Genomic DNA, 23,435 nt, shown 5'->3' with positions numbered 1-23,435 from the left:
CACAAAATCAATTCCTCTTTTGGTTTAGTTGGAGAAAGATGGAAAGTGGTAGAAGGCGACTCAAAGAACTTGCTCTCAGCGGAGGAATCCATATGCCTGGCACATCATCTTGGAGAACCCAAGGTATCAATCCATATTTGCAAGTCTTTGTGATTCTATGTGGAGCTCTGGAGAATGAGGACCAGGGCTATAGTTTTCTGAACTGCACCCAGCAGTTCAGAAAACTAGAAAAAGATAAAGATGACAGGGTACAGGGTAGAGGCTTGTAAAATTGTGCCTAGTATGCTCCAAGTACACAGAAACCAATTTCTTTATTTTTGTTCCTCTGTTAGGATGCTAGAATTGGAGTCGTCCAATGAATGTGATCAGGAATAGATTTAGGACAGACAGAAACATACAAGGAGAAGTGAACAGCTGGCTGGAAAAGGCTGTGAGGATTAACTGTGTGCTGCATATTTAATGTCACAGGTAGTTGAGCCCCCAGATGGCTTTGAAAAGGAAAAAACTAGCCGTACTTGGTAGCCATCATGGCTAAATGGAACCACCGTGTACAAAAGGGCAGTGGATGAGAGACTTTTGCAGCCCCTACGCTGTGCTGGTGGAATTCCCAGCCAAGCCAGCTGGATGCTGTGGGAACGGGCGGCGGCATTAAGACAATCTTTGGTCTGCTCCAGCAGGACTTTTCTTGCATCCTTATCCAGGCACAGCATCCCGTGTTAGTCCTGCTGAAGGAGGAGAGGCCGTTCCACCCAGCTCCCCACCTCCAAAAATTTAAAAGCCGGGTGGGGGCTACGGTTTGCCAGGCACTGCTTTGAGGGGGGGGGGGAGCTTGAAATGGTTGTGTTGCTCAGATTTGTTTTAAATGTTGTATTGAAATGCGAAGCTGGACTGCACCATTGTTTTTTATATTTTGTTTTATTATTTTACTGTATTGTAAACTGCCCACAGAGTTTTGGCTAATAGGTCGTCTATAAATGAAAACAAACAAATAAAATGTAGGGTGGCCCCAGTGAAATAAATGAGATTTAGGTTAGTCACAACTCAATGGGTCTATTGTACATAGAACTAACCTAGATGGTGCCCCAGACTCACCATGATGTACCATGAAAACTTGCTGTACCAAGTCAGATCTCTGCCTCCCCTTCTGACCTCGGAAGGGTTAAGGGTTAGTGAATTAGAATACAACATCTGGAAGTTACCCATTCTATACCCCTGGTGGTACAGCATCTTTTTCCCCAAAGTGGCCAGCCAGTTACTTCCAGGCACTGAATATTTACGATTTCTTTATCTTATTGATTACATTTCTCTACTGCCCAGTAATGAAAGCTCTCTGGGCAATTTTCAGAAGATTAAAACCTTTACTATGCAATACAATCCAAATAAAATAGCATGTAAAAATACATACTAAAATAATGTATAATAATCTGCAATAAAAATCCTGGGACCGGTTCAAACTGTGCCATATGCTGCTTGGGAGTAAAGAACAGTTTTAACCTGGTGGTAAAATTACCGTGCTGGCATCAGATGGAGAGCATTTCTCAGATCTGGGGACCACCCCAGAAAAGGCACCGCCCATTGTTTTGTCCTTTGAACATCCTCAGAGGAGACTCTTCCAGGAGTGCCTGAGATGGTGATCATTGCAGATCATGGATGGAATCACACCGGCTGGGCTGCTCCCTCGGGAATTTCCAAACTGAGCCGTGTAGGCTTCACAGGCCAAAGCCACTTTGCTGGAACTGGGCTTGCAAACTTGCAGGCAGCCAGCGCAAGTGAGGCAGAATCGTTCAGCCCAGGCCCCTGTGTCAGCTTGGCCACTGCATTTTGCACGAGCGGCAACTTCTGAACTGCCTTCAAAGGCAGCCCCGTGCAGGGTGCGTTGCAGTAGCTGAACCTGGAGGTTGCCCAGCTCGGACTTCCTGAAGCCAGATTATCCTCTGCAGTGGCAGCGCTGCCTAGCCCCTCGAACCCTGGGAACTGGCACTCAGAGGCAGGAGCGTCCATTTAGCCATAGTGACCAGTAGCCATTGATAACTCCACCCCTCGTGATTCTGTCTAATTCCTGTGAGGATCATCTGTATGCTACCTTGAGCATCTTGGGGGCAGTGAAATCATTAAGCAGAAAGCATCAGGTTTGTCTGCTCTGGGTGGGATCTGCAAAGCAAATGCAGTGTGTTCTTTCTCCAAAAATAGTGAATCTGGGGCACTAGCTAGGTTTTCTCCACTCCTGTGTAGGGTCCTGGCCAGCCGCTCCCACCAAGCAGGGCATTCCATTCTCCTCCTGGTTCCAGTTCTCTTTTTCAAGGGTCATTCTACATTATGTAGTGACTAACACTTCTTACTGCTGTTAGTGTTGTTACATTTTTATTCCACTTTTTGCCTCTTGCAAGAAATCCAGTGCCGCTTCCAGTGAGGTAGCTTAGGCAGAGAATCCATGTTGGCCCACATCCACCCACCCTAATGGCCTGCATGGGGACTAGAACCCAGATTTCCCAAAACCCAGCCCAACACTTGAATGAATACAGCACGGTGTCGCTGCTAGTGCAGCCCTTACTTTGGCTCTTTATTTTAAAAAATAGTTTTTTAAAAAAGTTTATTTATTTATTTTTCGATTTATATCCTGCCTTTTTCCTACAAAGGGCTCAAGGCAGCTTACATCATTCTCCTCCTCCATCTTATTCCCACAACAACAACCCTGTGAGGTGGGTTGGGCTGAGAGTCTGTGACTGGCCCAAAGCCACCCAGTTGGCTCCATGGCTGAGCAGGGAGTAGAACCCAGATCATCTGAGTCCCAGTCCCATGCTCTTAACCACTATACCACACTGTCTTGGTACTTCTGCAGATGTTCTGGGTTCTCCAAACCTAGTCACACTTCTCATCATGACACAGAGATGTCTCCAGCTTCCTTTTTATCTTGTCATGCTAGGTTTTTCACTCCCTTGAACAGTGAACTCAGTTGGAGGATGTTCCTTTATTTAGAAAAACACTTTTCAGCTTGTGACCCTTTTTTTTTCAGCCCAGAAGGACAAGTTCTGCTTACTAAAAGCCCTTCTTCAAAAGTAGTTAAGGTAGTATTAAGGGCCTGCTATGCACTTCATCATCCTAAACACAGCCCAACAATCTCTCTCTAACAGGAAATTGAACTGTTCAGATCATCTGAATGGTATAAAACACACACGCAAGCACATTTATAGCTGGCACAGAGGTTGGTAGGGTGTTGCGAATATTCCAACTCTGATCACCCTCGGAGAGCCAGTGCCGCCATCTTGGTTCCAGTTGGCCTAAAGTCTTGACCAAGGGTACACAACCTGACATTGCCAACCTGACAAATCCAGATGTTTTGTACCACAACTCCCATAAGCCGCATCCAGCAGGGCTGATTATTGGGGATTATAGAAGATATGGTCAAAAACCTCTGGAAAGCTCCAGGGTGCCTGTTGCTGGTCTAGAAGCTAGAAAGAGACGGGATGTGCTATCTCCGACCATACAAAGTATGTCCCCAGATCCTTCATGATGGAGCCTTCTCTTTCTCTTTCCTCCATGACCAGCAGCCCCAGCAGCTTCCACCCACGCCTCTGACAAATACTTACGGGGCTCTCCAAATGCCACATGCTTTCCTTAGGACCCTCAGCCAGGACAGGACCAGCCCCACCATAAGGCAGAAGGAGGCATCCACCTCAGGCAGCAGATGCAGGGAGGTGGCCGCAAGGTAAGAGAGGAGAGATCTGTGGGCCTTTTGGCCTGTCCTGCACTCCTTAAGCGAGCCTGCTACCTTTGGCTGTGTGCAAGAAAACCCTGTCTCACTGCCAGTGTTGACCTGGCTGCTGTACATGGAATGGGAGGAGAAGCCATCTTGTCCTTTGCCGCAGGGAGCAGAATGTCCTGAGCTGAGCCTTTATCACAAACTTTAATCCCACAGCCCCTTGGAGGCTCAGCTGCTGGAAAACAATCCTGGGAATTTTGCTGGCAGGAAGCATTGTCCTGAAGCTGGCCGTGGTTGTCATCATCTTCTCAGGTAATGTTCTTATACAACTGGATTAGGAATGACCACAGATTAAGACTAAATAGCCTGCAGAAAACAGGCACCTTCTAAAAAGTCATGACCATTAGCAGAAGTTACAGAAAGTTGCATTAAGGTGTAAATCCTATGCATCTTTAGACAGAGAAAAGATCTGGGATCCTGGGAGTTGTACACCTTTTTTCTGTTTAAACATGCATAGGATTACACCTATCATTCAATCTAAATTCAGCCCATCTCCCCTCCCCACTCCTATACACTCAAAAAGCGTGGAATGATTGTGAGCCATCATATTTGCAAGCTATCTTCTGTCATGGCATACGTAATTCACAATGTAAGACTCACGCTACAAGGGAAAAGTTGCTAATTGCTAACATACAGGATGAAAGAATTACTTCACTCTGTTGGTAATTCACTCTGTTGCTAATGACTCAAGTCACTGTGCCAGTGTTTCCCTTCTTGGAGCATCCAGACACGTGAATCATTAGGTTGCCTCTGACAAGATGGGTCATTTGGCACAGCCCCTGGCCCTTCGGGAACGGGCGGTGTGCGACATTCCCATGTCGCTTTGCTGCCCAAGAAGATGCATAATAGCAGAGAGCCTGAGTATAAAAATGAAATAAACAAAATAAACGGTATAAGAAAAGTAGAACCTGCATCCAGTGCTACACCAAGTAAGCCAGCAGGCTTGTGCTAGGTGTTCCATGGACACATGGGTGCCAAATGGGCATTTTGCCATGCTTTCTGCCACTTATTCAGGGTAATCTGCAGCGACAGAGCAGGTGAACGGTGTAAAGTGGACACGAGTCCTCTGTAACAGAGGACAGTCCTCTGTTGAAGGGCTGCCAGAGAACTGTCTTCCGTGTTGAAAACAACCTCTATTTAAAGGGCTGTTTCAGCCCAAGCCCAGCTTAAAGATGAAGAGGCACCAGGAGAAAGGGCAAAAAGGCCCTTTCCCCAGCCCCAACCCCAACCCCAGCCCTAGCCAACACCTGGACACTAGAAGGAGCACAACACACTAGTCTCTTGGTCAGTTTTCCACACTATAGCAAGATTCAATATATCTCTATTGAAATGATGGCAACAATTTCTAAGTGTACATTGTTGGAGAAATGTCTGGTTCATTCATTTGGAGGTCAGTAATGCGATTAATCTGCAGCAAGATTTGTCGTTCTGCAGAGTGAGTTATCTGCTAAGAAAAAGAGCAAATTCCCTGAAAAAAGACTTGAACAAAGAATTTATACTTCTATTAACAGCATTCAGATGAGTGCACTATAACCAATCACAAACATCATACTTATAGGCAGTTTTTGTGCACATTTAATTACTATTATTAAGAATAAAAACATATACATTTGATCCTAATGCATGCAAAGGCATAGTTACATAATATAACCTAATGGAAACTTCACATACATCCTTCTTGCCTCCTTCTCTCAGGAAGTGCTACGAGGAAACTGAAAACTTTTGGCCCCATGCATGCACTTCTCCAAAACGTTCCAAATTTTCTTCTTAACCTTTGCGGTTCTCGCACCCAGTTGCTTTTCTTCCCCCGCAGCATCTATGCACGTGAAACGGCACGTGCAAATTTGCTTATAGGCTCGTGCCCCAAAAGAATGGCCTCTTCTGAGGAAATACGGAAGAGGCTACTCCACCAATGTAGAGAAGGTCACAAATTAGGGGAAGCTCAAGAAACATGACAGACTTTGCTGGGATTTCCCCAGTGTGGGGCTTGGCAAGGATGCCGCTGAGCCTTGTGGGCCAGCACCTTGTGTTGCCAAAGCGAATGCTGAATGGATCCTGGCTCCAAGGCAGGGCAAGCAACTGGTGCCCCCCCTCCCAGATGTTTGCGCTTGCAGTGCCACCTCCTACCATTGGCTGAACCGGATGGAGCGATGGAGGTTCATCATGAAAAGGGCTGGAAGACCACTGTGACCACAAGGAAACAGTGGTGCGCTCTGACCGTGTGTCCGGGTTTTCTCTGGATAGCCACTCTTGTTAATTTTTCTCCAACAAGGCCTGAGTTTGTGGCCTGTTACTGCTTCCAACGGTCTATGCCCACTGGCTCATGATGGGTAAGGCTTCCCATGAGAAGCTTGTTAATTAACTTTGGTTTTTGGATAGCTCTGGGTGTAATCTGAATGTCAGCAGAGACCTGGGAAAGTCCCTCAGCTATTTGTTGGCCATCCTTCCATTGCTTAGATACTTGTTACTTTTTGTCTGGCTGAGTTTGAATTAGACACAGCCTAAGAACCAGGAGACTCTGAGCAGTGTCTCAGCCATCTTGAAAGCACAGTTTACCATGAGCTGGGGCTGGCCAAGACCAGTTGCTTGGCATAGAGATGCCCAAGATGTCGGGATGTCTTATCTTTTAAGTGTCTTCCCCATTTAGTCATGTGCAAAGCTTATTGATTTTGGGCAGTTTAACGACAGCAAGTAAGATTGTGGTATACACAAAAACGCCTAGAAAGCCATGGCTATTGGGTGACATATAAATAAATAAATAATCTATACAAGGTTAGAGAATCTTCGTAAAAGCAAGACCGCAATACAGATCTAGCTGCATGAGGGACTGCATTCCAGCACTGTCGTTTCTTTCTTTGTGGGGTCTTGGAAGCAGAAGGGATATGGGCCTCATATTCTGTTCATAGTTTGCCTTTATAGTCTCCTTTCCACTGTTTGCTAATAAAGCTTTTGAATCTTTACCCACAAGGGTGCAAAAAAGAACCACCGGCACTGTTAGAAAAGAGATGTAGCTCAAAGCATCTGGAAGGGCATGTGCTTTCCATCCCTGCTGCACAAAAAAAATGTTTTTTTTTTTAAATGCTGCAATTCCAGCTACTCTAGGAAAGGTTGAAAGTGTCAGAACTTGACGGATTAGGGCTTTCTTGACAGACAGTCCTGAGCAAAATAAGTGGGGGGATAGTACAGAATCAAAGACACCAGGTTAACTTCTGCAGAAATACCCATTGTTTCCTTTACTTAGCCAGTGTGTTAATTCTTACTCTGTTTTAAAGCTTACCAATGTACTTCAAAAGACAAGCAATCAGGAAAAAAACAGGGCTCCAACTTACCGGAAAATGAATCATGTACACCAGCTATAGAAAATGTATTTGGTAAGTCCTCTCTTTAATAGGTCCGCACTAATTCTGAAAATCTGGAGCATAGTCCCACTAAAATTAAGTCCTGTTTAAGCCCTATTGATTAGGGCTTAAAGTTTAAGCTTCAGTCTCTCCCAGTGAATTTAATGGGGCTCTTACCTATCCCTGGATTGTGCCTCTTGACACGGGACGATGGGTGTGGGGCTGATGGAGAAAAAGAATTAATGTGTGTCCATTTCATATACTGGGGTGCCACTCTTAGGCCTAGGCCAAATCCAGTGCTCCTGGGACTGCAGCTGCTGGGCCTCAATGGCTTTTCTTGACCGGGGATCATTTGGTGGCTTCCTGGGTTCTGTGCCCCTTTTATCATCATAAAAGGCCATGTTGGCTCTCAGAGGTTTAGTAATCAGGAGTAAGGGGTCTGAGCTTGCAGGCACCTTGGGCTTTGGCCCGTGCCATGGCCTAGCACTGGAATGCTGCCGCAGGAGGTTTTCCAAAACAGAGCTCGTCCCTCCAGCTGAAAGGGGTTCCATGTCCCTGATGTACAGAACAAGAAAGGGCCAAGGAAGAATCCATGCTGGAAACATTTTTTTAATGATGACTTGCAGTTGTACAAGATGCACGATTCTGTTGTGTTTTTCAGCCCTGGAAAACTTCCAGAGTTCCCTCTAGTAACAGGAAGCCTGTGAACATGGGCATAAAGTAATACTCGGATGGCAGTGAAGCTGATTTGGAACAGCTTGAAAATATACTAAAAACCCAAAAGTATTCTATAGGTGGAGTGAGGATAGGTTCTTCAATCTTGCAGAAAAATCCAGGGCTGGCTGGCTAGCACAACTGGCTAATAGGCAGGACATAGGAACATAGGAACTGAGCAAGTCAGAAGGGGTCTCCCGAGCCATCTAGTCTGACCCCCGGCTTCACCTGGCTCCACTCATGACATGCCTCCCATTGCAGGACATTGCAAATGGTTTAGATTTCCACACAAAATGAAGCCTAAGTTAGAAAGAAAGACCACCTTCTGCGGTAGGGAGAAACACAGTCCTGGTTCACATGTCACGACTGGCAACTCTTTGTGATTATCATGATTTGTGTGTTTGTTTGTTTTTTAATTTGCGATGGTAATTCTCCTCCGTCCAAGGTCTCCTTCCCTCTCAGCCCTCCAGGCGACATCCCAGCAGGCACCACAAGGATGAAAGAGGCTCTTCTCTCTGACAGCAGCAATTACAAGCTGAGTTCAGCTTCCTGCAGCTCTCAGACGGTCTTGGTGGCACAAACAGGGAGCGTGCCTTGCAAGGCAGCAGGGGAGAAAAGGGAGCTGATGAGGAGCCCTGGCCTGGTCCATGTGCAGCAAAAGGACGGAAATCAGCTGGGTGGCGCTGTGGAAATGTCATTTCCCTTCTGCCATCCCTTTCCTGCATGCCAGGAGGAAGCCTCTCTCACATGCGAGCAGGAGGGACAAGAACCAGCTGGGCAGCAGGGGGGCTGCACATCTGAGCGGCTGCCCCCATGGCCCCCATTCTCACTCTGGCTGGCAGAGAGAGGCATCCGTAACCCTGTGCCTGTCTTGCACAGGCGGGCTTGGGGACACCTCTCTGGCAAGCTGGAGTGGGGGCGGGAGACTTCCGCCTCCCCTGCATCACAGCCGCCCTGCTGATCCCCACCCCTGCTGCCCACACGTGGAAAGGGCGGCAGAGGGGGGATCCTCTGAGGCCTGCAGCCCCAACCAGGTGCCACCACCCAGCTGATCCTCACCCCATCACGTTTTAGGAGACGGGGGAGCCAGCCGAGCAGCGCTGCTCCATTCCCAGAGATCTTTAGGACAGAGGGTGGGGGGAGCAGGGATCCTTCTGACAGCTGTGGCCACTCTTGCCAAGCAGCTCTATGGTACTGGCCTCGGTACCACAGCAAGCTGTGTTTTTTGGGTTCAGATGGCACAGCAAGCCATTGTGGTACCAAGAAACCATAGAACAAACCACTGTTTCTGTTCATGGCTTCTAAAACACAAATATGTCATGCTGAGATTCCACTGCAGAGTTCCCATGACATGGTGGACCAAGAATGGTAAAAACAAAACAAAAAAAAGGAACATTGTGGCTTGAGCCATGTGAATCTGCCCGCAGGGTACGGCATCAGTGCTGTTCTCCGCCCCCTTTTCTTTCTATGGGCAGTTCTCACCTTTGCCTCAGGGCAGACCAAACAGAAATTGGTGTTCAATGTGAATCCAGAACTTCCCTTGCCAAGAATGATGAGGGAATGATTAAATTAATAAATCTAGAATATTTTTAATTCTATGACCTTAACATTTTTTGTAGGTCTTGGAAGCTCAAAGGGCTTTATTCTTATAAATCAGAAACTTGATACCTACAAAGTTGCTAAGTATATGACAATTGACTTATGGGGGTGTAGCACTTTGCACTTTCGGACTGATAACAGACACTTCATTAGAAGGAATGTTTATATCAGTGACGTTTAAGGACCCAACCCCATGCATACTTAGGCAAAAAATGTGTACAACTCCCAGGATTCCCCAGCCTTGAGGGAAGGGAGTTGCTGGGTTTTGCTTCTTTCTAAATACGCGTAGGACTGCACCCTAAGCGGTTCTCCCCCCGCCCCTCTAGCAGTGTATTCATCTCCACCTTCGGCATTGATAATCCCCCTACCCAACTAACCCCCCGCTCTTGCTCCTGCAGCCAACGTGCTTCTCGATCCAGCCACAGCGCACCAGGCACTCACCATTTCGAAGAACCTGAGGGAGGTGCGATGGAAAGGCTCATCAACACACGTGACCAACAACTTGGAAAGATTTTCGAACTATCCCTGTGTGCTGGGCCAGGGGGGATTTACCTCAGGCATCCACTGGTGGGAGGTGCAGGTGCTAGCAGGGCATCACTGGGTTTTGGGGGTTGCCAGGGAGTCCATTGAGAGGAATGAGCCGTTTGTTTATCGGAAGAACTGGTCCTACTGGGTGATAGGAAATCAGTGCAGCTCATGCAATGACTTTGCCTTCCATTTTGCTTCTATAGGTGTGTTTCAGAATGTCACAAGGATAAAGGTCTCTGTGAACTATGATAGGGGGCAGGTATTATTTTTTGATGTTGATTGGGGGTTTCAGGTGCATGCACTAGCAGCTGACTTCCTTGGAGAGAAAATTTACCCCTTTTTCTGTGTGATGTTCAACACGCATCTTAGACTATCTCACTGCCTTCCTTAACACTTGCTTTCCCCTCCCCACTGAAGTAGGATTCTTCACTGGGCGTCTGCATGATGTCCCTGTATTCCTGGTCCAGGACTTCTGGGTAAATTCAAGCCCAGCTGCCCCCACACCAGCTCTGGTGACTGGGAGAAGTCCTCTTCTGCTTGGCTCCGCCAGCCGACGTGATGACGATGGGCACAAGGGCTGGCCGTGATGCCTACCTCGTTGCCAGTCTCTTTTCCTCCAGCATCACTTTGTGCAACCTCACTGGGGTGTGCTTTTGAAAATGCCCACTTGACTAATTTCCTTGTATATTAACAAGGGATGGTGATAATGATAATTATGATCATGTCTTCTATTGCCATTAAGGTATGGCTGTTCTGTTGATCATTTCAGAGTGCAATGGCTTTCTTGTCCTATGATGGTACTGATTCTTGGCCTCTCAGAGGCCAAAACTGCCTTACATTATATTAGACTATTTATCCATCTACCCCACAATTGTCTAACATGGTCTTCTTGAACCCAAGGACCTCCAGAACCCACCAGTTCCCATCAGCTGCAGGCAGCAGGGCCACATGGCAAGAGTGCTAGGAGTTGTAGTCCAGAACCTCTAGAAGATACCAGGTAGAGAAAGGTGGCCTGCTGTGACTGCAGGTGGCAGGCAGAGTCTTCCCCAGCCCTTCCTGGTGATGCCGGAGATCAGATCTGGGACCTTTTGCATGTGCAGGCTGTGCTGGGCCACTTTGCTACAGCTTTCCCCTTCCGCAGTGAGTTGCATAATAGTTCACCTCAGAAGTGTCTGCAAGGGAGCAGCCAGATGCCCCGAAATATTGGCTGGGTTCCTATGACACGCTTAGCCACACCGCCCAGCAAGCGACACAATGTGACTTGTGACCTGCCCCACCCAAAATACATCCAGCAGATGATCACATGCCTCCTGGGGAGGATCCCTTCTCCGCCTCCTCCTCTCCCAGAGGTATCCCAGGAGGCCCCGCAGGTGCACGGAGGCGTCCCCTGCAAGCAAAGGGACAGGGCAGCGCCCGGCAGTGAGGAGGCGCTGCCGCTCCAGTGAGCCACCAGGCCAGCCTCAGTGGTTCCTCCCGTGTGGGGGTGGAGCAGGGGAGGCACAATCGGCACAGCCTCTTGCGAGTTGGCTGAATCGTTCCTTGCCCTGTGTTGCTGCTGTGAAGTCCACAGGAATTGTGGCTACAGCGTAAGGAGATCAGGAGCTGGCAAGGGTAGCTACTGCTGCTCATGGCAATTGCCACGGCGGTGGGCTCAAAAGGGGTTGCTGGGGCAACAGGCACGGCAGGAGGCCTGTGACAGCCACCTGAAGTGCCCCCAGAAAAGCACCTGTGTATGTAACTGATAGGTTATAAAAGCATCTTGCACAGACTCCATCTTTGTAGTCCCTTCGGGGGCTGCCTACATGCTGCAGGTATTTCCTATATGTCGGAATAAACTGCAGGTGTTCTTTTGATTGTACCCGCCAGCCAGCAGGCTCCCTCTGGTTTCCCTTGTCACGTGTCACAACAAATAACTTATCAGTCCTTTGTCCTTGTATCCTCTGTAAAGAGCAATTCATACCATAATCTTCTTGCAAACTTAAAGCCCTGAACTACTACCAAAAAAGAAAACTGGACTATATTTAGGACAATTGTAATAAAATCATCCCAGTAAAATCTACACTCAATTTCATGCATTTATTTTATTCATTCATTCATTTTATTCCTGTGCTACCCAATAATCAAAGCTCACTAAGTGGCAAACTACCCACCAGTATGTGTAACACTTTCCCTTTTGTGCCTGGTGTTTTCAAATGGGGATGGGGAAATACTAGCAGAGATGTGTCACAGGAAGGAGACATTTCATAATCCTGTGACTGCACCACAGGTCAACACACCTCACAAGTGCGACTCTGCAGGCATGAGAGGGACCTAATGTGTGCACCCCATTGTAGCTGTGCAGCCTGATTTACTGAGGAGTGAGTGCTAATGAGTTCAGGGAGCTCTAATTCCTAATTAAATAGCCCGCATGATGTAGCAGCAGTCCGTGGCTATCCCAAAATAAGCACCACCGGCTTCCACGAGAACGTCTCTCAGCTAAGTGGGTTAAGAATCGCAGCCTCTTACTGAACGTGTTCCTCAGGACACGTGTACAAACTTGCATGCATTCTCAAGATATGTGTTCAGTATTCTAACTTGGCACTGATTCATCTTGGAAGAAAGAAGCATGCCCCCACACACACACTGGCTTTTTTTAAAAGGGGGTAATTTACTGAATGCAAGCAAGAAACTAAAATATGCACATCATAAATAGGAGAAATTAACTTGGTGCTGCACTGAGGCATCCAAATAGGCAAAACATGCACAGCACTATATATGCAAAGTGGATTTACTTTGTTCTCTTCATAACTGAACCAGGAGGTTCCGTGCATATGCTGAACATACATGCATAATCAGGACTGGGTTTCTTGGTGCTGGACTGTTGGAGAGAGGCAAAATAGGGGGCTGTAACCCAATTTGGAAAGGAAAATAAAGGTTTGAGGATGAGCTTGCAAGAATAAAAAAGAGTTTCAGGGCATCTCTGCATGAGATATATTATCTAGCATTTTACCGAGGCTCCTTCTTTCACTTTTTAAACTTCAGGATTAGAACGTCCTTCACAAGAGGAATTTCCTCCGCGCCTTTCTGTATTTGCCATTATACAACACTAGGTGGCGCTGCGAGTTACGGTGGAATTGCAAAAACTGCAATGAAATAGCAGAAGAAAATAACAAGATTTACCTCTCTCTAAAAAATGCCACAAAAACGTCTAGAAAACTCGGGAGAGCCCTCAGAGGATGACAACATTGTGTAAGCAAAAGATCACAAGCACACAATAAATGACTCATGCAGAGAACCCCAAAGGGTTCAGTGTGGCATTGTGGTGTTAACCACAACAGACAAGAAAGCTATCTTTCTTTCTATGATCGGTCAGTTCAACCACATTTTCCAGAAGACGAGTGGTATCTCTTCTTTTCCAGAAGAGGAAACCCAGTTGGGCAATGCGGTCTCACCCGTGATTTTGCCCACTGGCCAACCAGGAGAAGGTGGATGGGCTCCCACCAAATATTTTACCCCCGCCCCCCGCATCGTTAACCCATCAATTTCCATGGTTTGTTGTTGGGTTAAGCATCAGTTGATCTATGGGGCTTCTTCCATATTACATATTCAGCACGGGGTAGCCAGTGTTAATCAGGTGAGCTCCATAAAATTAGACAGCAGTGGCCAAACAGTCCTGTCCAGCAGTAGTCCAAAATATTTGGAGGCCTATCCTGGCCCTGGCATAGCAGTTGAGCTATCGTGCTAATGACTTAGGGGTCCCAGGATCAAATCTTGACTCATCCATTAAGTTCCCTGGCCAGATAATCAACTCAAAAGTCCCCTTGATTTCAATAGGTACAACTCCCAGGTAAATAGACTCAGGATTGCAGATGTGTGGCCTTGGGCCAATAACTTTCTCAGATCAACCTACCTCACAGGGTTGTTGAGACTATAAAATGATTGCAGGAAAGACATGTTTACTGGGCTGACTTCTCTGGAGGAAGCAGGGAAATTCACATAGCCAATAAACTCCCATGAGACTGCAGCAGCATAGGCAGCAGAATCCTGAACTTGCTTGCCCTGAGTCCAAAGGAAGTTGCAGCTGAGTCCACTCAGAAAGAGTCCATGGTAAGAATATTTTGGCATTAACGCCACACTCCTGGATCATGCACTCTCTGCCTGAAGGGCTGTACCCTGTTCTTTACTTACACAAGCCTTGCTCGAGCTCATGGGTCCTCAAACTAAGGCCTGTGGGCCAGATCCGGCCTGCCATGCCCATTTAACTGGCCTGCCCCACAGGTTTTGCACTTGCTGGGCACGTGCAGGCATACGGCTTGCTTGCGAGGAGGTCATTTTGGACTCGCTCGGAGAAAACAAACTCCTCGTGAGCAAGCCAGCGTCTCACCCTGCACCCCCCCCCGCAAAACCGGTACTGCCTTGGCGGCCCGTGCCCACTGCTGGCACCTGTCAACTGGCCCCCTGTTGAAAAAGTTTGAGGACCCCTGCTCAAGCTGATGCCTGCAGAAGCATTTGAACTACAACTCCCAGAATCCCCATTGGAAAACTTGGCACGATCTGTGGAGCTAATGAGCAAGAGTAACCATCTAAGAGAGGCTTTGTTCATGTGGCCACATTTGAAAATTCTATTACAGGTATTATGACATTATAATGTAAAAAAAAACAGAAAGGTTTGGTAGAGGTGTAAAAAAAAAGAAAAAGAAAGGAGAAAGGAATCTTATTGCAAAATAAAAGGCACACTGTGGATTTTTCCAAGTGCAGGCCTACTCTCACTTTCCATTTTTTAATAGTACAAAGTAAACAAGATGTCACATGGCCCTAGTTATGAAGTCACATGATTCTAGTTACTAACACAGCTTCCTTTTCTAAGCAAGGCAAGCACTTTCTCAGACTCAACAAGCTAACCGTCTAGGTTATGGCAGCCTTTAAAATTCTTCAGGAAGACATAAGCCAAAAAGAGGGGAACAGTGGAACTTAAACTCAAATAGGGGGACATTCTCATCAATGGCAGCTTCCTTTTGGGGGAAGGTAATAATTTTTGTGATAGAAAGTTCTTTAATATTTAAGGATAGGCTTGTTCTTTTTAACTTCCTACCCATCTTCTGGAATTTAACAGAAGAGCAACATGGATGGATTTTAGGTGCCTCTTGAGAGTTAAAGACTATTATTAAACACTGGAAAGATGAGCAGTGGGGGAGGATGTAATAATCTTTCAACAGGTGATCTTTAAGTCTAATCAGCCCTGCATTTACAAGAGCTGAGACTCATTCACAGGGTCACCATATGCTGGAAATAAATTGATGCCACATAGCAACAAATGAGCAGATTAATATATGGCTATTTGTGCTACCTTTGTTGAAGCTTATGCATAATTGTTTTAACAGTATTATTTACATGCTAATATAGATGGATACACAGCATATAGGTAAACAGTGTAATAGATTTTATAAATCTTATGCAAAACCTTTTAAAGTATTGTAAGCGGTCCTGAGATTTTTATATGATAGGATGGCATATAAAAGCTTTTTATAAATAATAAATTAGTAAGAAATAAAACCTATATTTAGTTTATTTTGTTTTTCTCTTCATGGTGCGGTTTGGTTTTTTAACATGCAATTAAAGGAGGACTACAGTGATGCAGGCTTACTCCAAAGTAAGTATATCTACAAACACAGTCATGTAGTACACAGTACTAAGCCAGTTTGCTCTGAAGCAAGCCTTACTGAGTTAGGATAATAAACATGTTTGGGATAATATCCAGTCTTTAACATTCAATACATCTGCAAAAAGTGGGTGCTAATTCATGAAAGTCTAAAGCTGCAACTCCATACAGACTTTCCTGCAAGTAAGCTACACTGTACCAATAGAATTTACGCACCTTGCATTTATATCCTCTTTTTCCCTCTTGGAGAAACCCAAGGCAGCTTGGATAGTTCTTCACTCATTTTCTCCTCACAACAACCCTGTGAGGTAGGATAGGCTGAGAATGTCACCAGTGAGCTTCATGGCCGAGTGGGGATCTGTTGAGTCCCACTCTGACACTAAGCACCATGCTGCACTGGCTCTCTGAGTAGACAGATAGGATTGCACTGGACGACACAACACATTTTCACTTTTAAGGTGTCCCCATACTCCATCTTATGTTAGATTTAATAATACTGTTCTTGGGACACCTTTGGGAATACTGTCTGAATGAGAGGATGCCAGCTGCTTGGGAGAAGTAACTTATGTACCAAAAGTTCTTCCTGTGAAGAGTAGACCCACTGAAAGAAATGGGACAGCCTATTGATGGCGAACAGGTCCCATTCATTTCAATGGTTCTGTTCTACATCAGACTAGCATTGGATACAACTAATTGGTGTATCCAGTGTTAATTGCCCATGGATCTGCCAATTGATCCCCATCTACTTATCCCTGCCCCAGCCAGAATACAATCAGGAAGTATTTGGTCCTCCTGCCTACGCGCCTGTTTCCCCATACCTTGTGCTATCTGATTTTGGCCCTGTCCTCCTTTGGGCTAAGTAATTTTCTTCGTCACTCTTTTAAATCTCTTCACTCCCTTGTTTCAAATCATCCTTTCACACCTGTCAAAAACAACTATGAAAAGTGCAGGAGCTCCTGCCCTTTTTTTAATGCCTGTGTTGGGCAGTTTCCCTAAGAATTTGCTGCTTGTTCGTTTTAAAGAAGGAAAACTCGGCTTCATCGAGCGCGACCGTCGGCTTTTTCGCTCCCCACTCCCGGAAATGTGAAAGCGAAAGCGCAAGCGCTTGAGGCGCGTGAGCGAGCGAGCGAGCGAGCGAGCACGCCCTCAGCGCCGCGCCTCGTCCCTTGCATTTAATGGAAGAGCCGAGCCGCGACGGCGGCGCTTCGCGGAGCCCGGTTCCCCCGGCGAGCCAAGCCGAGCGCGCCCGCATGGCCTCCAGCCTGGCGGAGGACCTGGTGTGCCCCGTCTGCCTGGCCATCTTCCGCGAGCCCCACTTGCTGGGCTGCGGCCACAACTTCTGCCTCTCCTGCTTGCAGGGCTGCGTGCCCAAGGGCCAGGGCGCGGGGACGTGTCCGGAGTGCCGCCTCCCCTTCCAGCTGCGGGAGCTGAAGCCCAACCGCGCTCTGGCCAGTCTCTCCAGCAAGGCCCGCAGGCTCAGGCTGGACGAGGGGCCGGCCGTGCACTTCTGCGAGGAGCACGACGAGCCGCTGAAGCTCTTCTGCTGCCAGGAGAGCGCCCCCATCTGCGTGATCTGCCGGGACCTGCCCCAGCATCGCGGGCATGATTTCCTGCCGACCCAAAATGCGGTGAAATACGCGCAGGTTAGATGGCCGAGGACGAAAACACACAACGTGTGTGCCTGGGCGGGGCGGCTTTTTCACTTGTACCGGTTTTACTTAAGAGCAGGCAAAGAACCCTCAAATTGGGTTCAGGCCTAGCGTGGGCCTGAAGGGAGGCTTTTAAGCCGGGAGTTGGGGTTCCTGTGCCTGCTGTAGAACAAAAATGAAAAGCGACCGCTGCTCAAAAGATACTAAACATCTCCTTTTCCGAGAAGCGAAATGGCTACCCCTGGAGGGGTGGAGGATTTCCTTCCATCATAAACTGCTTGCTCAGTTTTTGGGGTCTCATTGCATGTCAGAATGCAAAGTGGGTTAACAGCAGTTAATTCCACTGAGTTCCCTGGGACTTTCTCTCAGGAAAGTACACAGACAATTGCAACCTTTCATGTGTCTGCATATCGAAAAGGAAGCCCCATTGACCTCAGTGGGTTTACTAAAGAGGGCCTGGTTTGTCTGAAAGAATCTGCTACTCTTCCTGTTTTCCTGCCAGGGGCAGATGCTGCAAGGGGCACCCCTCTGGCCACTTTGAATGGAGGGAACTTCAGCAGGTGTTGTTCACTTAATTGTCCTGCTGAAATTCCCTCATCAACAAAAGTGTTCAAAGTGCAGCAGCTGTTCCTTGCATCTGAAAACATGCACCTGGTGAGTTGTCTTGCCTACACTTTTTAAAATGAAAAAATGGCATGGTTGTATGGAAACCCTGCGTTTCTCAAGAAGGCATAGTTTTGCAGCTTGTGAGTGCTGTACAAAATAAACACATCTGCATTTCCTGATAGTCTACAAAATGTACAGTGCCCTCTAGAAGCAGACGTTAGTATGGTTGAGTTCTGTGGAGGATCCTGAGAGCCAGTGCAGTGTGGTTGTTGGAGTGTTGGACTGGGGACCTGAGAGATCCAGGTTCTGATCTCCACTTTGTCATGAAGCTCATTGGGTGACTTTGGGCCCATCACTGACTCTCAGCCCAACCTACCTCACAGAATTGTGTTTCTGAGGATAAAATGGTGCAATGTAAGCTGTCTTGGGCTCCTCACAAGAGGGAAAAGGTGAGCTATAAATGCAATGTAATAATAATATTCTAGGGTATAAAATTACAGACTTATTATTCTCCTAGGCCTTCTAGCTGTAGTAACATGCAGGCTGATCCAAACAAGTAAGCCTCACCGGATTCAGTGAGTTTACTTGCAAATCAGAATGCAAAGGTTTGTAATTCATAACTATTAAAGTCACCCAAGGCCAACCCGATATTGAAATGGGTTCTCCTGTCTATGCTGTCAAATGCCACATATATGTACTTCCTCCTCCTCCTCCTGCTCCTCAAGTCTCTGCTGGATGAAAAAGGTTTAATTCCATGGCATTTGTCCCTCCTGGTAAGGAATAAGTAGATTTGTCTGTGGAGCCTATTGCAGCCTTTTCCTTCCTGCTGTCCACCAGATGAAGAGGTTACCCTCAGGCAGAGCTGCATGTCTTGAAGCAAGTGGATAGGGAGATTGGGTTGTCTATGTCTCAATAATGGAAACCAGCGGGGTCTTCCCATGCAGCTGATTGATGGGTGATTCAGGACAGATGAAAGGAAGGACTTCTTCACACAGCTCATAGTTAAACTATGGCATTCTCTCCCACAAGATGTGAAGACCACAAATTTGGGCAGTTTTAAAATGAAATTGGGTAAATCCACTGAGAAGCTTATCAATGGCTCTAGTCCTGATGGCCATATGCTGCTTCCAGTTTCAGAGGCTGCTTGCTGGGGGAACAGTCTGTAGGACACCAGAAGAAAGCTGCCTGGCTGTGATGTTGAAATATGTGAAGTTTTCTAGTTTAAAAACTTACTGTAAGAGGAAACTTTAGGTCTTCTATAATAATAGAAGATCTGGCTGTCAGGGTCCTCTTTGAACATCAGTTGTTGATTTGTGCTCAACCACTGTGTGTTTCTCTCTTGCACAGAAAAAATTGAAACCATATCTGAATGTTCTGGAGAAACATCTAAATCTTTTAGTTGAGGCTGAAGATTATCAGAAGGATGAAATCAATGCACTCGAGGTAATAAACGGGGTGGATCAAAGAGGGGCAAGATTCACAGGAGAGATCAAAGGTTTACTGGCAGATATACCCAAGTTTAAATTATCTTGTTATTGAAAAAGAATGTGCAGTGGTGTGTAATAGCCTGAGTTATAGGTGCTATTAATCTCATATGGTCTGTCTTCTGGAATGTGGGTGGTTTGTTGAGGCTCCAAAGGACAAGCGCATGTTGTTTATGGCACTGCTTTGGACTGGATGGGTTGCTAGGTTGTACGTCTGATTTCCTCTGGCCTGCCTAGGGAGATTTTGAAGGCTAGGGAGGAGTTCCTTGGAGAACAAAGCTTGGGCCCAGCTGCTAACAGGCCCAGTCTCTGCCTTCAAAAGTATCAACTGTGAGCCATCCCTATACACATTTCCAAAGTGGGAGAGGTGTGTCTTTCTTGTGAGTAGGGCTTGGGTGACATTATTCTTTGGGTCAATGGCCCCCAATGATTTGTGATGGAGGTAGGTGTCAGGAGCGGCCTTAATGACAGTACTTCATTTTTCCCAAGGTATGATGGCCATTTGAAGTTTCTAAAGTAAAGTTTCTAAAGGATACCATGGTTGATGGTAACAAAAGCACCAAGAAGCCCAACAGAATCTTGCCCAGGAAAGGAGTATCTGTGAACAATCTAAAGTTATTCAGATCCTCCAGGTCAAGGGAAGATTTCCTGCAAAGTGAGCTCACCACTTCCTCCTTAAGGCAGCCTGGGACCACTCTCCCTTGCATTACTCACCTCCCTGGCGAAGATCCAGTGCAAAGGTGGTTGTATGAAACTGGCCAAGCACCTACATCTACATCCTTGAGCTGTACCAACTGAAACTCGTAAATGGCAGCCACTGTTTTATTTATGTATTTGTTTTTATTGGAGTTTTAACTTCAGAACTCTAGCAGCCACAAAAAGTGTGCATATATTTCACCTCTTCAGATATTTCTCTTATGAGTGCCTTTTTAGAAATAACCTCATTTTATAGTTTATAAACTTGGAGGTATATTTGGTGCTTTCTCCACTGTAAAAATGGCTTCTTGCTGGTTTGTTTTCTCCACTTCTTACAGTGGTCTACTGAAGAAAAACAGAGACAGATTTCCAGAGAATTTAAGGTTCTCCACCAGATATTGCATGAAAAGGAACAGAAAATCAAGATGATCGTGCAGAACATGAAGAAGAAGAATCTGAAGGAAATGGAGATCGCCTTAACTGTTTTCCAAGAGGAAGTGCTTTCAAATAAACACATCATTGACAAGATCAAAGCAGCATCAGAAACTACAGACCAAGTGGCATTTCTCAAGGTAGGGATTTTTGGAGAAACTCCACTTTTCACAGTTATTCGGGGTGAGGTGAGGCTTTCAGAGCTAAAAATGCTTAAATAAAAGGGAAAGTTTTAAGGTAAAACTGTAGGCATTCCCAAACATTTTTAGTTAGGTGGTTGCTCATATTATATATGTATTAAACATATTCAGTGGTACCTTGGCTCACGATCTTAATCCGTTCCAGGACTCTGGTTGTGACCCAAAGTGGTTGTGAGCCAAGTTAAATTTCCCCATAAGGTTCAGTGTAAATAAGGTTAATCCATTCTATAACTATTTTTTTAATCAGAAAAATGTGAAAAGCAAAGTGACAAAGAACAACAAAGATCGCGGCTGTCTCCCTGCCCCTCCATCATCCTGGCACGCTGGGGGTGGGGGAAGAGACAGGCGCGATCGCAGGCCCGCTGTGGGGGGAAGAGATGGGCGCAAATGTGGGCACACTCGGTGGGGAGACAGGCATGGTCGTGTTGGGGGGGGGGAGATGACAGATTGCGGTTGCGCTCATGCAGGAAAGACGGGCGCGATCTGGCCATCTCCCCCCCCCCACCTCCAGCACAATCGCGGCCATCTCCCCACTTGGGGGGTGTGGGGAGATGGCCGCGATTGCGGTTGCCACCCAATGTGAAGTTCGTCACCTGAGTCAAAAAATTTTACGAAATTTTTGTTCGCAACCAGTTTTGGTGGTGAACTGAGGTGTTCGTGAGCTGAGGTACCACTGTATACATATTTTATAGCTGTATATAGTATCAATAAAGGTAAAGGTTTCCCTATGTCATTAAAGTCCAGTCATGTCTGACTCTTGCGGGTGGTACTCATCTCCATTTCCTAGCTGAGGGAGCCAGCGTTGTCCGCAGACGGTCTCCGTGGTCATGTGGCCGGCATGAGTAAACACCGAGGTGCACGGAACACTATTACCTGCCCACCAAAGTGGCACCTTTTTATCTACTTGCATTTGCATGCTTTTGAACTGCAAGGTTGGCAGTTCAATAGTAGCAATAGAGTTTTACTTTTTTCTTAATCTCCTTTTACAGATTGCTGTAAAAAAGATTCTGCTTGTTATATTATGTATAGCGTTCTCTGTCCTTTTGTAGGTGCTGAGATGATGAGGATATTGCTGATCTTGCAGCTTTAATGCTTTGGGAAAATATGTAAAGAAATACATTTCAGTCTTTCTTTTTCTTGCAGGACTTCAAGAACCTGATGGAAAAGTGAGTTTTTTGGGGAAGTCTTTTCATGTTTCATGTTTCTTGTGTGCTTCTCTTTCCAAAATCTTTCTCTTCCATGAATCCGCCCCCCACCTCATAAGCATCTTGTTTGCTTATGAGCCTCTTAAGTCCATATTTCCTTACAAGGAACAGAAACCTATGGGGCTATCCTCACAACTGCCTTCAGAGATTGTAGGGGCTCTCACTTTCGTCTAAAGACAAAGTGCCTACGTAGCTCACCCATCTATGTTCACACATATATATGTGTGCGAGTGTATAGTGCCCTAGATGCCAGTCATTTTTTTGCATTTTAAAAATATTAGCAAGACTTGCACAACTGCAGAGGGGTGCGATTTCACAGGGATCTGAAAATGCGAAGCCTATCTGAGCAATGCCCCAAGGGGCACCTACTTTCAAAGTGCAGCAGGGACCTGCCCTGGCCCTTGACTCTTTGGCAGGGCTCACACAACATGCTCAACCCCTTGGGAAGTTTAACCCTGCACTGCGGTTAAAATTCTCTGTGCCTGACAGATGATTGCACACAGCAGGGGTTGAAGGAGGGCCTCATCCTCCTTCCTGCCCAAAGAGGAAGATCTCCCCAAGTTGTTTAGCCACAGTTCAGGGTTCAGATGTAATGACAACCCATGACTGGAACATCCTGGAGTTCGCAATCCTACAGCAAACAATGGGTTCCATTTCTGGATTGTTCATTTGTTTAGCATGTTTGGTTTGCACTTCAAGACAGATCAGAGTTCAAGAAGCCACACCTTGGGTCAGTGCCATGTGTGAACCAGGCCATTTTTAGAAGGAGCCAGTGCCAACACAAATGTAAACCAGATGGTGCAGCAAGAGATGGTGACAACTTAGTGCACCTTGTTTTTCCTTGCCTTAGTGTCAAGGAGTGTCATCCAGAGGAGGTTGAAGATGATGGCACCAGTGGAGATGACGAGGAAGGGCCAGAGGAAGATGGGAGTCATGAAGAGCAAAGGGATATGCCTGCCAAAGAAGATGCTGGAAATAATGAAGAATTGCTTGAATTATCTTCTTCTTCTTCTTCGGGGGAGGAGGAGGAGGAGGAGGAGGAGGAGGAGGAGGATAGTAATAGTGGTGCTAAGAACAGAGTGGTATTTTTGGATGTGGCTCTGGAAAAATTCATGACCTCCTTGGACTTTAAGAATTGGAAGAAAATGTTGGAGGATATTAAACCCACCATTCACCCCACTGTCCTAGGGAGTCACAGGCGCTGAGCCTCACCCCATTCTGCAGCAAATAAGCAGCCCCAGTGCAGTTAGCTGGCCAACTTGAAGTGACGCCCTCTAGTGCTGACACTGGTTCCCCATCTCCCTCGTAACAGTTCTGCCAGGACCATTTTCTTTGCAAGGCACGGAGGGCATTGCATACCTGGAAGCTGTTTTTCTGCTTGTCCCCTGGAGCCAGCACCACCCACAGAATGCAATTCATTCTGTGCATCCCGAGTCTCTGGGTACTGGCCTGAAGGCACTGTGTTCTCTTAGCTGCAGTTTTTGACCACAAATAAAGATTGTATAAGCCAGCATTTCTCGAGTCCCTCTTCTCTTCTTGCCCAGAAGTGTGACTGTGACAAGTTGGTGCAAAAGGCAGCAAGGGCC

General features: G+C 46.5%; 2 protein-coding genes across 2 annotated transcripts; both read left to right on the top strand.

The window, feature by feature from the left end:
- Positions 1 to 12,086, top strand: LOC123017935 (E3 ubiquitin-protein ligase TRIM21-like). The gene is made up of 4 exons (XM_044419619.1): positions 1 to 123; positions 3,917 to 4,012; positions 7,033 to 7,131; positions 9,810 to 12,086. Exons 1-4 carry the CDS (start codon positions 39 to 41, stop codon positions 10,328 to 10,330), a joined length of 801 nt encoding a protein of 266 aa, XP_044275554.1. The 5' UTR covers positions 1 to 38; the 3' UTR covers positions 10,331 to 12,086.
- A 4,627-nt stretch (positions 12,087 to 16,713) lies between these two features.
- LOC123017934 (tripartite motif-containing protein 26-like) lies at positions 16,714 to 23,362 on the top strand. Its single transcript, XM_044419618.1, has 5 exons — positions 16,714 to 17,220; positions 19,180 to 19,275; positions 20,351 to 20,584; positions 21,788 to 21,810; positions 22,700 to 23,362. The coding sequence occupies exons 1-5, from the start codon at positions 16,753 to 16,755 to the stop codon at positions 23,052 to 23,054; spliced, it is 1,176 nt and encodes a 391-aa protein (XP_044275553.1). The 5' UTR covers positions 16,714 to 16,752; the 3' UTR covers positions 23,055 to 23,362.
- Positions 23,363 to 23,435: the final 73 nt, after the last annotated feature.

The sequence above is a fragment of the Varanus komodoensis genome, unplaced genomic scaffold (assembly GCF_004798865.1).
Source record: "Varanus komodoensis strain SLA01 unplaced genomic scaffold, ASM479886v1 scaffold105, whole genome shotgun sequence".
Taxonomy (NCBI): domain Eukaryota; kingdom Metazoa; phylum Chordata; class Lepidosauria; order Squamata; family Varanidae; genus Varanus; species Varanus komodoensis.
The sequence above is the reverse complement of the archived record's forward strand: the minus strand, read 5'-3'. Positions and strand labels throughout refer to the sequence as shown.